The sequence below is a fragment of the Ictidomys tridecemlineatus genome, chromosome 6 (assembly GCF_052094955.1).
Source record: "Ictidomys tridecemlineatus isolate mIctTri1 chromosome 6, mIctTri1.hap1, whole genome shotgun sequence".
Taxonomy (NCBI): domain Eukaryota; kingdom Metazoa; phylum Chordata; class Mammalia; order Rodentia; family Sciuridae; genus Ictidomys; species Ictidomys tridecemlineatus.
In genome coordinates this window covers 170437669-170451387 of record NC_135482.1, presented here as the reverse complement: position 1 = coordinate 170451387, position 13719 = coordinate 170437669, and the positions used below count along the sequence as shown (strand labels likewise).

General features: G+C 30.7%; 1 protein-coding gene across 5 annotated transcripts in view; it reads left to right on the top strand.

Moving 5' to 3' along the window:
* The window catches only part of Nbea (neurobeachin), a 603852-nt gene that overhangs the window by 229665 nt on the left and 360468 nt on the right, over positions 1 to 13719 (top strand). For 3 of the 5 annotated variants that reach the window (XM_021730370.3, XM_021730357.3, XM_078016117.1), the window contains 2 exons: positions 5939 to 6093; positions 8290 to 8416. In XM_021730370.3, coding sequence (XP_021586045.2) covers positions 5939 to 6093; positions 8290 to 8416 — 282 coding nt within the window. Of the gene's footprint in view, positions 1 to 5938; positions 6094 to 8289; positions 8417 to 13719 lie in introns of those variants that run through there. The other 2 variants (XM_078016116.1, XM_078016118.1) reach the window with 2 other exon arrangements.

Here is a 13719-nt window from a genome sequence, read left to right as displayed (position 1 = left end):
ATGGACCCCTCCTCGTCCAAGACTCTGTCTTTGGTCCACTTCTGTATATTTCTTAGGCAATCTTATCTGCTTCCCAGCATTAAATAGTATTCTACATGCTGATTGTTTCCATAATTATATCTCATTCTAAACCTCTCTCCTAAACTAGAGACTTGTCTATCTCTTATTCATAATCATTATTTGAAGATTAATAACTTAATAAGTATTGTGCTCCAACCATAGTCTTTTCTATCTTAATGACAATTAACACTTTAACCCTTCTAGATCCTTAATGAAAAGATTTTTTTTGTTGTTTTTTTGCATTGTCTTGGACTTATTTCATATGCACATCCTGTCCTGCAAATCCTGTTGTGTTGGCTTAATATAGCCAAAATTTGATGCACTTTTCACCAGTTTCCATTTGTCATTCTGATCCCACAGACTTCTCTTCCTTAAATTATTATTTTTTAAAGCCAAGATGTCTTAATTTATTTTTTTGTATAATACATGGTAGTCTTTGCAATGAATTAGGAACAGAGAGAAAAACTACAAATTATTATAGTATTCACCTTTCTTATATTATTATAGTATTCTGCTAACAGACCCCTCAGTTCCACCCTCGTTCCTGCTTAAAGTCTGTCCTCATAGCAGCCAGAATGAGACTTTTATAAGCCATGGTCAGATCCCTCTTTATTTGTAAGTACTTAATAGCTTCTGATTCCATGCCGAGTAATACAGTGTACTTCAGTGTCCTGTGATTTGAGCCCTTCTTACTTATCGTTTATACTCTCTGTGTTGCTCAGTTTTCTAGTAACACAAGCCATTTTGCTGTTCCCTCTGTATGGAACATCCTTCTCTAGATATCATCATGGCTTGTTTCTTCACCCCTTTAGTCTTCTCAGATACCACTTTTTTCCTCAGTCTTCTCTGAACTACCCTTTCAATAATATTCCTTATCTCTGTCCATACTTTTCTTTTGTTTGAGCATTTACCAACTGATATATTGTGTTTACTCTTTTATATATTTCTACTTTCTGGCTCTTCCTATTGGAATGTGATTCTGTGAGGGCAGGAATGTTGTTCTATACTTGACTGTGCCTCCAGAACAGGCCTTCACATATCACACTCACACAAAGATTTATTAAATGAGTCAGTGAATTAAAGAAGAAGATCATACCTCAAATACCTAGTTGGAAATGGAATAAATTCAGTGATGGAAGAACGATATGCATGATGTATTATTCAATGTATTAAAAACATAATCATTCTGTGAAAAATTTTATAGAAGTGAATTACATTGATATATTTCCTGACTTGCACTACTTTGATAATAACCTTTACAACCTTATGGTATGTAGAGATTATCTATAGAATCAAATAATTACTTACTGTTTTGTAGTTTGCAGTTTTAAAGGTGTAGAATAGAGGTTTGGAATTATGTGGGAAGGGATAGAAAAAATATTCTTGATATCAAAAAAATTCAGTTGTGGTTGTTTGTAGTGTAGAGGATTTATAGGTATCCATCAGTATGAAGAGCACATCTATAAGAAAAGCAGAATATTTAAATAGTTTAGTTCAGTGGTTCTTACCTTTTCAGTGGCCACGTTATTTGGAATTCATATTAAAGTTACATGTTCACCATAGAAAAAGTAAGTGCCTTCCAAACTTGTATATGTGTTAGTGCATTTATGTGTCTTAAATGAGTACCTGCAATGAGTATTTAGACTCTTCAATAAGACTATCTTTGTGTAGGTGGGATAATTAATCAGGGGGAAATATTGAATAACTGAGATTTTCTCAGAGTTGAAAATCTTTATTTTTATTATATAAGTAATTGCAAATACTGAATACTAATCTGAAAGATGAATAATTTGTCATCAACACATTAATACTGTTAACTTTCAAAGTATAAAATAGATTGCTAAGGACAGAGGATATTTTGAGGTGTTAGGGAATGGTATTGGGTAATGTTGGTAAAAAAAAAATGACACCAAGAACAAGAATGTGTAATCCTCTAATTATAGATAAACATTTGGCCATATCAGTCAAAGGGGAATTTATCCTGACAAATTCATAAAATTGTAAATTCAGGAAAAAAAATCTGAAAAACCAATCAGATCCACTTTCTCATTTCTCTCAGCCAGACTTTTCTCATGTGGTCATGCTAGCCATCTGAACAATGAGTTTTTGGAAATTGGAGTCCATAAATGTTATGAGAGACTTTTTCCTCCTGTTCATCTTATTTGTCATTTTGAGGTATATGGAAGTTTCACCTTGGTTTCTTATCCACATACTTTCAAATTTTTGAAAGTTGCTAAAATTTTTCTCATTTTTACTGTAATTTTCTAGTCTTTTTCAGCTTTCCTCACATGATGTATTTTCCTTATATACTGTCATTGTAACTGTTCCCTTATGGTCTCATGGCTGTTTTTCATTATTCTAAAAAACATGACACCTAAAACTTCTCATAGGATTTTGTTTGTAACATGTGATGACAGCCATGTATTCTATGATTATTGCTTCTTTTCCATTTGAGTACTGTGCTTATGTAGACTCAGACTATATCGATACTTTGGGTGCCATAGTAATAATAAGAATAAGAATAATGACCATGTATAATATTCTGAGTGGTGGGCTAAGTACGTTATATGCGTATCTCCTTTTAGCATTATAAAAGTAGAATTTATACAGTACAAACCATTTGAACAGGGAAGAAAATGGACCTTAGACCTAACACAACACAGTGAAACCTTGTTAGAGGTAGAATTCTAACTCGGGTCTATAGGTCACTAAAGGTTGGGTTTTGAGTTACTATTCATGTGTGTGCGTGCGTGTGTGTGTGTGTGTGTGTGTGTGTGTGTGTGTATACTGCCAAACCCTAATAAGCTTGCTATTAAGAGAAATGTCTAGAGTCTTTGGCTGTATAATTCAGATACTTTTTTTTTTAAAAAAGAGTTTTTTTAATAGTTATTTTTTAGTTTTTGGTGGACACAACATCTTTATTTTATTTTTATGTGGTGCTGAGGATCGAACCCAGCGCCCCATGCATGCCAGGCGAGCACGCTATCGCTTGAGCCACATCCTCAGCCCCCAATTCAGATACTTTTTGTTGGAGGCAGGTATTTGGTGTTTTTTCATTTCATTGATAAGCTGCCATTACAGAATTTGGAGAGTCACACTTTTCTCTCATTATGTGACTTATTTTTCTTAATGTTACTTCTTTCTCATAACTTGTATACTGGATAAGATACTATTGATTAATAATGATCTGTTATTTAGGAATCTTCAATAATAGTTTTTCTATTATCTACAAATTTATAGCACCATTAATAATGTATATTTCTTTATTCATAAGAAATTTTGAGCAGAGAAATGGTTATTGTTTTACTAATTAATTCTTTTCAAATTAAGAACCAATGGTTTTGTTTTTTTTACTAGATGGCCAGTAAGATAGTGCATCTCACATTACTTAGAAGCTTTGAGAGAATTTTGATGATAAACCAAAACTGCTAGCATACCTTTTTCCTTTTCTACTGATCCTTAATATAGATCATTGTAACTAGATACCCTGGATCCTATAGACAGATAATTATTTCGTTTTAGACATTATTAACATTTATTAGGAAATTAATTTACAAAGTACCTTTGGATACCATCTCATTTAATATTCCCATTTATGTATAAAGTAAAATGCCTTGGTTTTGCCAGTTTTACAGTGAGAAACTGAAATTAAACATACACAGCTTGAGAGTCATTCATTTTTCAAACCTTGGCCTTCTAATTTCATATCTTCTATTGGCTTCCACAAGGTCACACTGCCTCTCAGTGAAACAAATGAAGGCATAAGTAAGAACTGACCAATGTGGGGATTGAAAACATAATATATGTTTGTGAGGGTTCAGGATTGAGTCTAAATAATTTGATCTCATCATCCGTAAGGAGAAAAGAAGAAAGTATTCTGAAGGAGTTGATGGAGAAAAAATTTTGGCATGAGTAAAATTATTTAAGATTATAAGACCATGAGTAAAATTATTTAAGATTATAAGACCATATTTAAAATACTCATAAAATTATGAATAATAATTATGACAAATTTATATTTTTAGTATGAAAATAGTCATTGAAGAAATTTTAACAAAATTGTTTCTTTGAATAATTCCTTTTGTATTAAGGAAGTTCAGGAAATTTAGCCAGGTCTGGTGGCACATGCCTGTAATCCCAGCAGCTTTGCAGGCTAGGCAGGAAGATCACAAGTTCAAAACCAGCAGCAGCTTAGTGAGCCCTAAGTAATTTAGCAAGACCCTGTCTCAAAATAAAAAATAAAAAATTGCTAGGGATTTGGCTCAGTATTTAAGCACCCCTGGGTTCAATCCCTGGTACCAAATAAATAATTCTATTATTATTTGAGAGTAGGCCAATGATATAGTTTCCTTTAAATGAAACTTTTTCATAAAAAATAATAAAATATAGATGCAATTAAAAATCAGAATTCAGGGCTGAGGTTGTGGCTCAGAGGTTGAGTGCTTGCCTAACATGAGTTAGGCACTGAGTTCGATACTTAGCACCTCATAAAATAAAATAAAGATATTGTATCCACCTATAACTAAAAAATAAATATATTTTTTTAAAATCATACTTCAGGTTGGGTATTTTTGTGTAAGTCATCTGTCTCAAGTATTATATTTGAGCTTAAAATATCTCATGTATCTAATTTCTAGGTAAATTCAATGATTATTTAATAATGCTTGGACAATATTTGTGAAATGAAGTTTATGTGCTGTAGAACTTCAGAATGGTGAAACTTCACTGCAAGGAAATACAGATATTTATATTTGAAAAATTTTGTTGTTCATAGCTTTAAATTTAATTATCCATATTTATCATTTAATCAACATAAAGTTCAGAAATTTTTAAATGAAATTCACTTAAAATGCTAAAAAAAGCAAAATATCAAACTTCAATATTCAAAAAATCAAGGCTCAAAGACTAACTAGATCTTTACCCAAATATCTGTTATATTATTTCAATTCTCTTTCATTATAATATTCTGAATAGGAAAAATAACTCAATTATGTTCAGAAAAATAAAATATAACCTCATTATTGCCTTAGATGTTATGTCTTAATTTTCAAATAATTTTTAGTTTTATTATGAAGAAAACTTAAAAGTTGACTTTCAAATGTTTCTTTGCTCTTGTATTTATGAATATTATACAGTTAGAATATGATGTGGATAAAAATAATATTCTATGTATATTTTGTCAAAAATTCTCTATGCATATGTAAAATTTGCCAACTGGAACAAATATTTCCCAATATTCTCTGACTCATGATTACAGACACTTGTCATTTTAAGAAAGGTTCATTAAGTCCAGATTCTACATTAATGTTTGTCAAATGAATTTTACTATTCAATATATTTTACATTATTTCCTTTATGCCCAAATACTTTTCAATAATGAAGTTGGGTTCACAAGTTTAAAAAATTGTAAATTAGAAGAAGATGGAGAGCCAGACACAGTGGCACATATCAGTTAATCCCAGGGGCTTGGGAGGCTGAGGCAGGGACATCATAAATTTAAAACCAGGCTCAGCGAAAGCAAGGCACTAAGCAACTCAGTGAGACCCTGTCTCTAAATAAAATAGTAAATAGGGCTGGGAATGTGGCTCAGTGGTTGAGTGCCCTTGAGTTCAATCCCCCATACCAAAAAAAAAAAAAAAAAAAAAAAAAAAAAAAGAAAAACAAAGAAAGAAAAAAGAGATGAGAAAAAAGAGAAAGAGATAAAAATAAGAGACAAAAATTTATGTGGTGGTTGATATACAGAGAAAGGAAGGGAGAAGAAAACTTGGGAAAGAGGCAAAGAGGTGAAACTCAACATTATGTATCTGCCATACATAGCAGGATTTTAATTCATCTTAAGCCTCATATTTGTTATTTCTTATCATTTCTTTCTTTGCAGGAGTGTTGTGGTACCTGTAAAGAAGCCACCTCCAGGTAGTTTAGCTGTAACTACTGTGGGAGCCACCACTGCAGGAAGTGGGCTGCCAACAGGCAGTACCTCTAACATATTTGCCGCTACTGGAGCTACACCAAAAAGTATGATTAATACAACAGGTATTGTCCTTATATATTTTTGTGATACCTCATCATTTTCTTTCTGTTTTCTATATCTTCATTTTTTTTCTTATTGGACCTTAAAATGAAAAGATACCCTGAGCATTTAAGATTACCTTAATCTTAAGAAGGTTATATGTTGTGTTGCAACTTTTCAGAACTTGTCTCTGATTCTGGGATGCAATTTTTAGTGGTCATTTTAGGAGACAGTATTGGGTTTTGTTTTGAGTTTCCTCAAAACATGATGCTCTTTACTTTCAGAGTGAAATCAGATTGCTAAAAAGGTATTTGGGGAGCAAAAGCAAAAGATCATTAAAAAACTGAAGTTTAATATGTAAAAATTAATAAATTATATCAAGAATATCAAAGTACGATCAAAATATTAGTATAAAAACATGGATTTGGTGACATTTACTTATTGAATCCTAATACATACTTTGCTAAATCCCCTAAGGAAAGACAGAGCTCTCCTAAGAACCTTGATGATATGCAAGAGCCTCAACATGTGAAAAGTGCATGTGAATAAGAAACCTTGATTGACTCTGAACTAATTTTTATACTTTGATTACAATTGTATCCATTGTCCAATAATTTCCTAGTGATTGTAGGTACTAAAACTTTCAAATCTTTTTAAATTTTAAAAGCCTGCCTAAAAATATCTCTTTTTTTGTAAATTTCCAGAAATGTTCCTGTTTATTATTAGCTAAATAAATCCTTACCCAAATCTTTGTGATTCCATTTTAGGTATTTAAACAACGCAAGATGATCCCTGACTTTTCTTCCCTGACTATAGTAGTCTTCTCTTCTCCAAACTGTATAGCCTTGAACTTTTCCATTTATTATCATAACTTAGATTCTTCCCATTTTTATTAATTTCATAGCTCTTCTTTGTGCTTTCTGTATCTATCTTGTTTATCATATCACCTGAGTCTGACATATCATGAACAACACACTTATGGGGTTGTAGTAAGTAGAACGTGTACTATATTAGACATATATCATTTATATATTAGCAACTAAACATAAATGGCATTGTGTTAAAGAATATAATCTATTTGGCTTATCTATATTATAAATAATTATATCTGGCTTGTCTGAAGACATTAAAGTCTTTTCAGTATTACAGTCTTATTCTTTATACTTGTTTGGTTTTCTACAAATAGGAATAAAACTTGGTTTTACTAAAATATATGCTATGAAAGTGTTATTTTAAAAATATGCCAATGTAGTAGATAAATAATCTACATGCAGTACTTTCATTGAATAAAGTCCTTACTTAAGACTTTGGTAAATGAAAATTAAATCACCTCTTTCTTATTTTATCTAATCAAAAGTCATGAAATCTTTTCTTTTAGTGTATATTTCAAGAATAATAGATTTAGAAAATAATGATAGCAGGAAGTGATATTATAAAGTATATAAGGTCAAAATGAAGAATAAAATTAAGCAATAAACTTCTTCCTTAGAATTATTATTATATATGAACTGTGAGCTAACATCTAAACTAGGCACATTGACCAATTTACATATCCACATTTAGGAGCTTTATAAATATTATAGTAGAAATCCCAATAAATGACTCCGTTTTGTGGGAGTTATTATAAGACATGATAATATTTAGGGACACTAGATGTCCCTAAACTCCACTGCTATTACTCACATGTGGTATTATGGAAAAGTCTCTTCTAAAATGGTATCTTCATATTTGAGAAGAACTCATTGTTCCAAAATCAGGTACAAAATATAGACCTTCTTCTGAAACATTTATCAAAGTGAACATTTGATTCGGCAGAGCCACAAATTCGTAATTTATGTCTTAGATGGTAAAAACTAAAAATATTTTAACATAGCAATAAAAATAGATAGAATTTTACATTTAAATTTGCATTGTTTTATCAGCCTCATTTATCTAGAATCGTTTTCATTTGTTGTTGTCTTTTATTTATACCCCATTTGTAATATGTAGTTTTTTTAGCTTACCATAAGTGAATCTACTGGATTTTATTTAATGCAATAGCTGTTGTTTAAAACCATAATCAATTTATTAGTACACTAATGGTCAAATGGTTTTCATTTGTGAAATTCTGTTTTGAATTTACATGAATAATTATTTCAAAATCAATTGTAATAATATTATCAAATTATTTTACTAAATAAATTTTTATTTAAGACTAAAAATTATTATTTTGGGAACAGGTGCCGTGGATTCAGGGTCCTCCTCCTCTTCCTCCTCTTCTAGTTTTGTGAATGGTGCTACCAGCAAAAACCTCCCAGCTGTGCAAACTGTTGCTCCAATGCCAGAAGATTCAGCTGAAAACATGAGGTGTGTATATTTGGTTTTCGCCTATTTCTCTCTCCCTTAAAAAAAAAAAATGTGAATGATAGGGAATAAATACATATATGTGTAAGATTTCTTGGGAGTTAAGGTTAATTATGCATTTTTATATTTCATAATTATATCATTTTGATATTTTTGGTTAGTTTTTAAAAATCTTCTATTTCAGAGTATAAACAGATAACTGTCTGATTTTTAAAACATTATTGATTTTATCATTTGATGGATAACACATTATTGTTTACAATAAAGATTAAAAATGTGCAAATTGTAACAGGATAAAACTGAGTATCTTTGCTGATAAGAGTTTTAAATAAATATTTTAAAAATAATTCTGTCAAATTGTTCATAATATGTATCATTGTAATCCAAATTAAAAAAAATCTTATTTGTTGTCATTAAATAACATTCTTAAATTGTGCATACATTCATACATGCATGTACACATATGTATGTATTCAAGTTCTCTTTAGAAGTATAACACAGAATATAATAACTCAGTGAGAAGGAGCACACTCATGTCACCATCATCCAAATTGAGAAATAACATATAACAAGAACTCCAGTATCTTCCACCTTTAGTTTCTTTCCTAGTCACTGTTCTGGGTCCTTTTCAAAATTTTAATCCTATGGAATCAGTACACTGTAATTATTCTTTTCTCTCTGTTTTTTTGTTCTTCAGTATTATATACATGAAGTTCATCCATATTGCATACAGCAATAGTTGGTTCATTCTTATTCCATTTCTGTTCCTGTGTGTACATATATGTACAGCAGTTTCTTAATTCATTTTATTGATAATATATTTATGGGCTTCACCATCTTTAGCTATTACAAACAATTCTGCTCTATAGATAAACAGTGCAGCTTGTAATTATTATGGATGCACTATTATGTGGATATACACCATGTTAATATGCATATGGGTTGGGTAAAAACCAACCCATATGCTGATTAATAATGTTTGTATATATTCTGTTTTACTGGATAATGCCAAATGATTTTCTAAAGTGATTATACAAATTTACTAACTCAGCAGCAGAATATGGGAATTTAAATTGCTTTGTATCTTTATTAGGACTTCAAGTTGTCACTTTTTCATTTTAGACATTTGTGTAAACATAGTGACATTTTCTTATATTTTTAATTTTCATTTTCCTCATTAGTAATGCAATTGGTGCATTTTTAAAATGCATTTATTGGTGGTTTGGCTTTCTTTTTTCATAATTGTGTGTTAAAGTGTCTATCACTTTGTAATAATTGGATTATCTTTTTCTTATTAATTGTGAAAAATTCTTTATACAATTTGGATAGGAGCCCTTTAATGATTATTTGTCATGCATATATTTTCTGTCATTCTGTGATTATTATCATTTCTTATTGTACTCCACTTTGATCAATAGAAGTTGTTAATTATATTGTATAAGGCATCTTTATCTATATTTTCCCTACTTTATCTCTGACTACTTTATTATAAACCATTTAGAATTGACTTTATGACTATAGTAAGGTAGGGGTAATAGGGATGTTTTATTTGAAAGACTCTTCTTTTCCCTACACTGTGTCACTTCCATCACAAATCATTGTCCATACATTCTTTATTATGGTTTTACAGTCAATTCTGTTTCATCTGTTTATTTGTTCATTCTTCTACTATGGTGCCATAATTAGAACAATATGGGTTAAGTTGTCTTCTACCTTGTTCTTTATCCTCGAGAGAGTCTAAGCTATTCTTGATGCTTCACAATTTTTATAATAAAGGAATCTTTAGGTTTTTTTGTAACTAGGATTATATTGTATCTGTAGATTCATTTCACTATTTTGATTTCCAAATTATGAGTACCATATATTCCTTCATATCTTTTATTTATTGATGTTTTTAAAAAATAAATGACAGCAGAAAGCATTACAGTTTTTATTACATGTATACAGCACAATTTTTCATTTTCTGATTGTATATAAAGTACGTTGACACCATTTTGTGTCTTCATACGTGTATTTCGGATAATGAGGTCCATCACACATTCCAACATCCTTGCTAATCCCCTGCCCCCTCTTTTCCCTCCCATCCCTCTGCCCTATCTAGAATTCATCTATTCCTCCCATGATCCCCCTCCCTACCCCACTATGAATCAGCCTCTTTATATCAGAGAAAACATTCAGCATTTGTTTTGGGGAGATTGGCTAACTTCACTTAACATCATCTTCTCCAACACCCACCCATTTACCTGCAAGTGCCATGATTTTGTTCTCTTTTTAATTGCTGAGTAAAATTCCATTGTGTGTATATGCCACTTTTTATTTTAATCCATTTATCCACTGAAGGGCATCTAGGTTGGCTCCACAGTTTAGTTATTTCGAATTGTGCTGCTATAAACATTGATGTTGCTGTGTCCTGTAGTAGGCTGTTTTTAAGTCTTTTGTGTATAGACCAAGGAGAGGGATGGCTAGGTCAAATGGTGATTCATATCTTTATAGTTTTTTTTAAACTTATCCCAATAATGATTTTTGGTTTACTGTATGAAAATCTTATGTTTCTCACTTAACATATACTCAGAAATTTAATGTTTTGTATTAGTTTGTTTTTTCTTCAAGTTAGTTTTCAGATCAATTTTATTGAGATCATTTGTTTATGTTGCTTAAACTCAATAAAAAACACACTATACATTTTAATTAGTTGTAATCAGTTTATATACCCATAAAACCCATCACAAGATGTAGAACATATCTATCATACCCCAGAAAGTTCCCTTGTGATTCATTTGCAATTCAGCCTAATCCTTGCCCAGGCAGACACTTTAAAAAACAAAAAAAGCTTTGCAACTTAGATTTCATTTTCAAGGTTCATGTAAATGAAGTCATATATTAAAATTATTTTGTTTTTGTCTTTTACTTAGTTCAGTATTTTTTGTGTTACCCATATCTTTGTGAGGGTTCTCTTTGTTTTCAGTGCTGAGTTCATTATATGTCTGTTCTATTGATAGACACCAAGTGTTTACTAGTTTGAAACAATATTAATTTTATGGTCATTTTAGTACACAAATCTTGTCATGGACATAATATTTTTACTTCTGCTGGGTAAACAACCAAGAATAAAATTGCTACTTGAATAGTAACTACATGCTTAAATTTATGGGAAATTGATGAGCTTTCTTGCAAAACTAGTTTTATCATTGTTTCCTATCAGCAATATGTTAAAAGATCTGTTTTCCACATTCTACTTAATACTTGATGTTGTTGGTCCTTTTCATTTTAATTTTATAATGACTACAGAATCATATTTCTATCATTTGGTTTTATTTTCAATTTCCTAATGATCAGTTAGTGTATTTTTTCCATGTGTTTATGGGTTTGCTATTTTTTAAAAAACAAATATTTTTTTATGTAAGAATTAATATGTTCTTCATAGATGCCCATCAAGAGGTACCTACATTCCATCATCCTTTGTTCCATTGTATGGTTTACATTTTCATTTCCTTAAAAGTGTTAGCAGAAAGTTTCTAAAATCCATTATCTCAAATAATTTTTTATGACTTTTGCCTTTTATAAGTCCCTAAAATCTTTACGTATCCCAAAGTTTTATCGATACTCTCCTGTTTTCGTCTATAAGTTGTGTCGTTCTTGCTTTTATGATCTATTTTGATTTAGTTTCTTTGTTTATAGTGAGGTAAAATTTGGGATTTGTTCTCATCCATATGTATATCAGTGTTTCAGGACCACTGGATTTCCTTGGCACATTGGTTTAAAATCAATTGACCACCTATGTGTAGGTCTAGACTCCATTCTGGTTGCATTACGTATTTACTGTAGTTATGACAGTACTGCACTGTCTTCATTACTATAACTTTATAGTAAGTCTTTAAATCATATAATTAAATCCTTTCATTCTCTTCTTTTTAAAAATGACTTTGACTTTTCTAGGTTACTGCATTTTCACATAAATTTTAGAATTGGTTTATCAGTTTCTAAAAAGAGACTGCCAAAATTTAAATTAGGGGTGTGTGTGTGTGTGTGTGTGTGTGTGTGTACACACACACATATATATTTATATTTTTTTAGTTGTCGATGGACCTTTACTTTTATTCATCTAAATGTGGTACTGAGAATTAAACTGAGTGTTTCACATATGCTAGGCAAGAATGCCTACCACCGAGCTACAACACCAGCCCCAAATAGGATTATATTGAAACTTTCATTAAATTTGAGAATTGACATTGTATTATTTTTTCCAGTTTAATCAATATTTTTATCATTCCTTGAAATATTTAATTTCAGCATTTATTGTAGTTTTGATTGTGATGGTATTATACTATTTTTTAATGTTTATTTTTTTAGTTGCAGTTGGACATAATACTTTTATTTTATTTATTTATTTTCATGTGGTGCTGAGGATCAAACCAGGGCCTCCTACATGCTAGGTGAGCACTCTACCACCCAGGGCCTCACATATGCTAGCCAACTGCTCTACTGCTGAGCCACAACCCTAGCCCCTTGCACTTGTTTTTATGTCTTATATTGCTTTAATTGATTTTTAATGATTTTCTGAATTAAGTGTAATCTGTTATAAACATCTAATATCACACAAAATGGTGTACTGATATTAAAATTTGCCTATGATATCTACAATATTTATATTTATAATCCATAGATAATTCCCTTAAAATATTTGAAGGTAGGTAAACAATAAACCAATATTAATAGAAAATAGAATAATATGCAAGTACTACATTCACTCAACAGAAGAATTAGAATGGAAAAAAAAGAACACATGGAAATAATAGCTTCATTTGAAAAACTGACTACCAAATTGATACATCATATCAGTAATTTTTTTAAATGCAGATGGTCTAATATCACCAATTAAAATATAGATATTTTTAAATTGATTATTTTTAGGTAATTTTTTAATTTATATATGACAGCAGAATGCATTACAATTTTTATTACATATATAGAGCACAATTTTTCATATCTCTGGTTGTATACATAGTATATTCACACCAATTTGTGTCTTCATACATGTACTTTGGATAGTAATGATCATCACATTCCACCATCATTAATTACCCATGCTCCCTCTCTTCCCCTCCAACCTGTCTGCCCTATCTAGAGTTCGTCTATCCCTCCCATGCTCCATCTCCCTATCCCACTATGAATCAGCCTCCTTATATCAAGAAAACATTTGGCATTTGTTTTGGGGGGATTGGGTAACTTCACTTAGCATTATTTTCTCTAACTCCATCCATTTACCTGCAAATGCCATGATTTTATTCTCTTTTATTGCTGAGTAA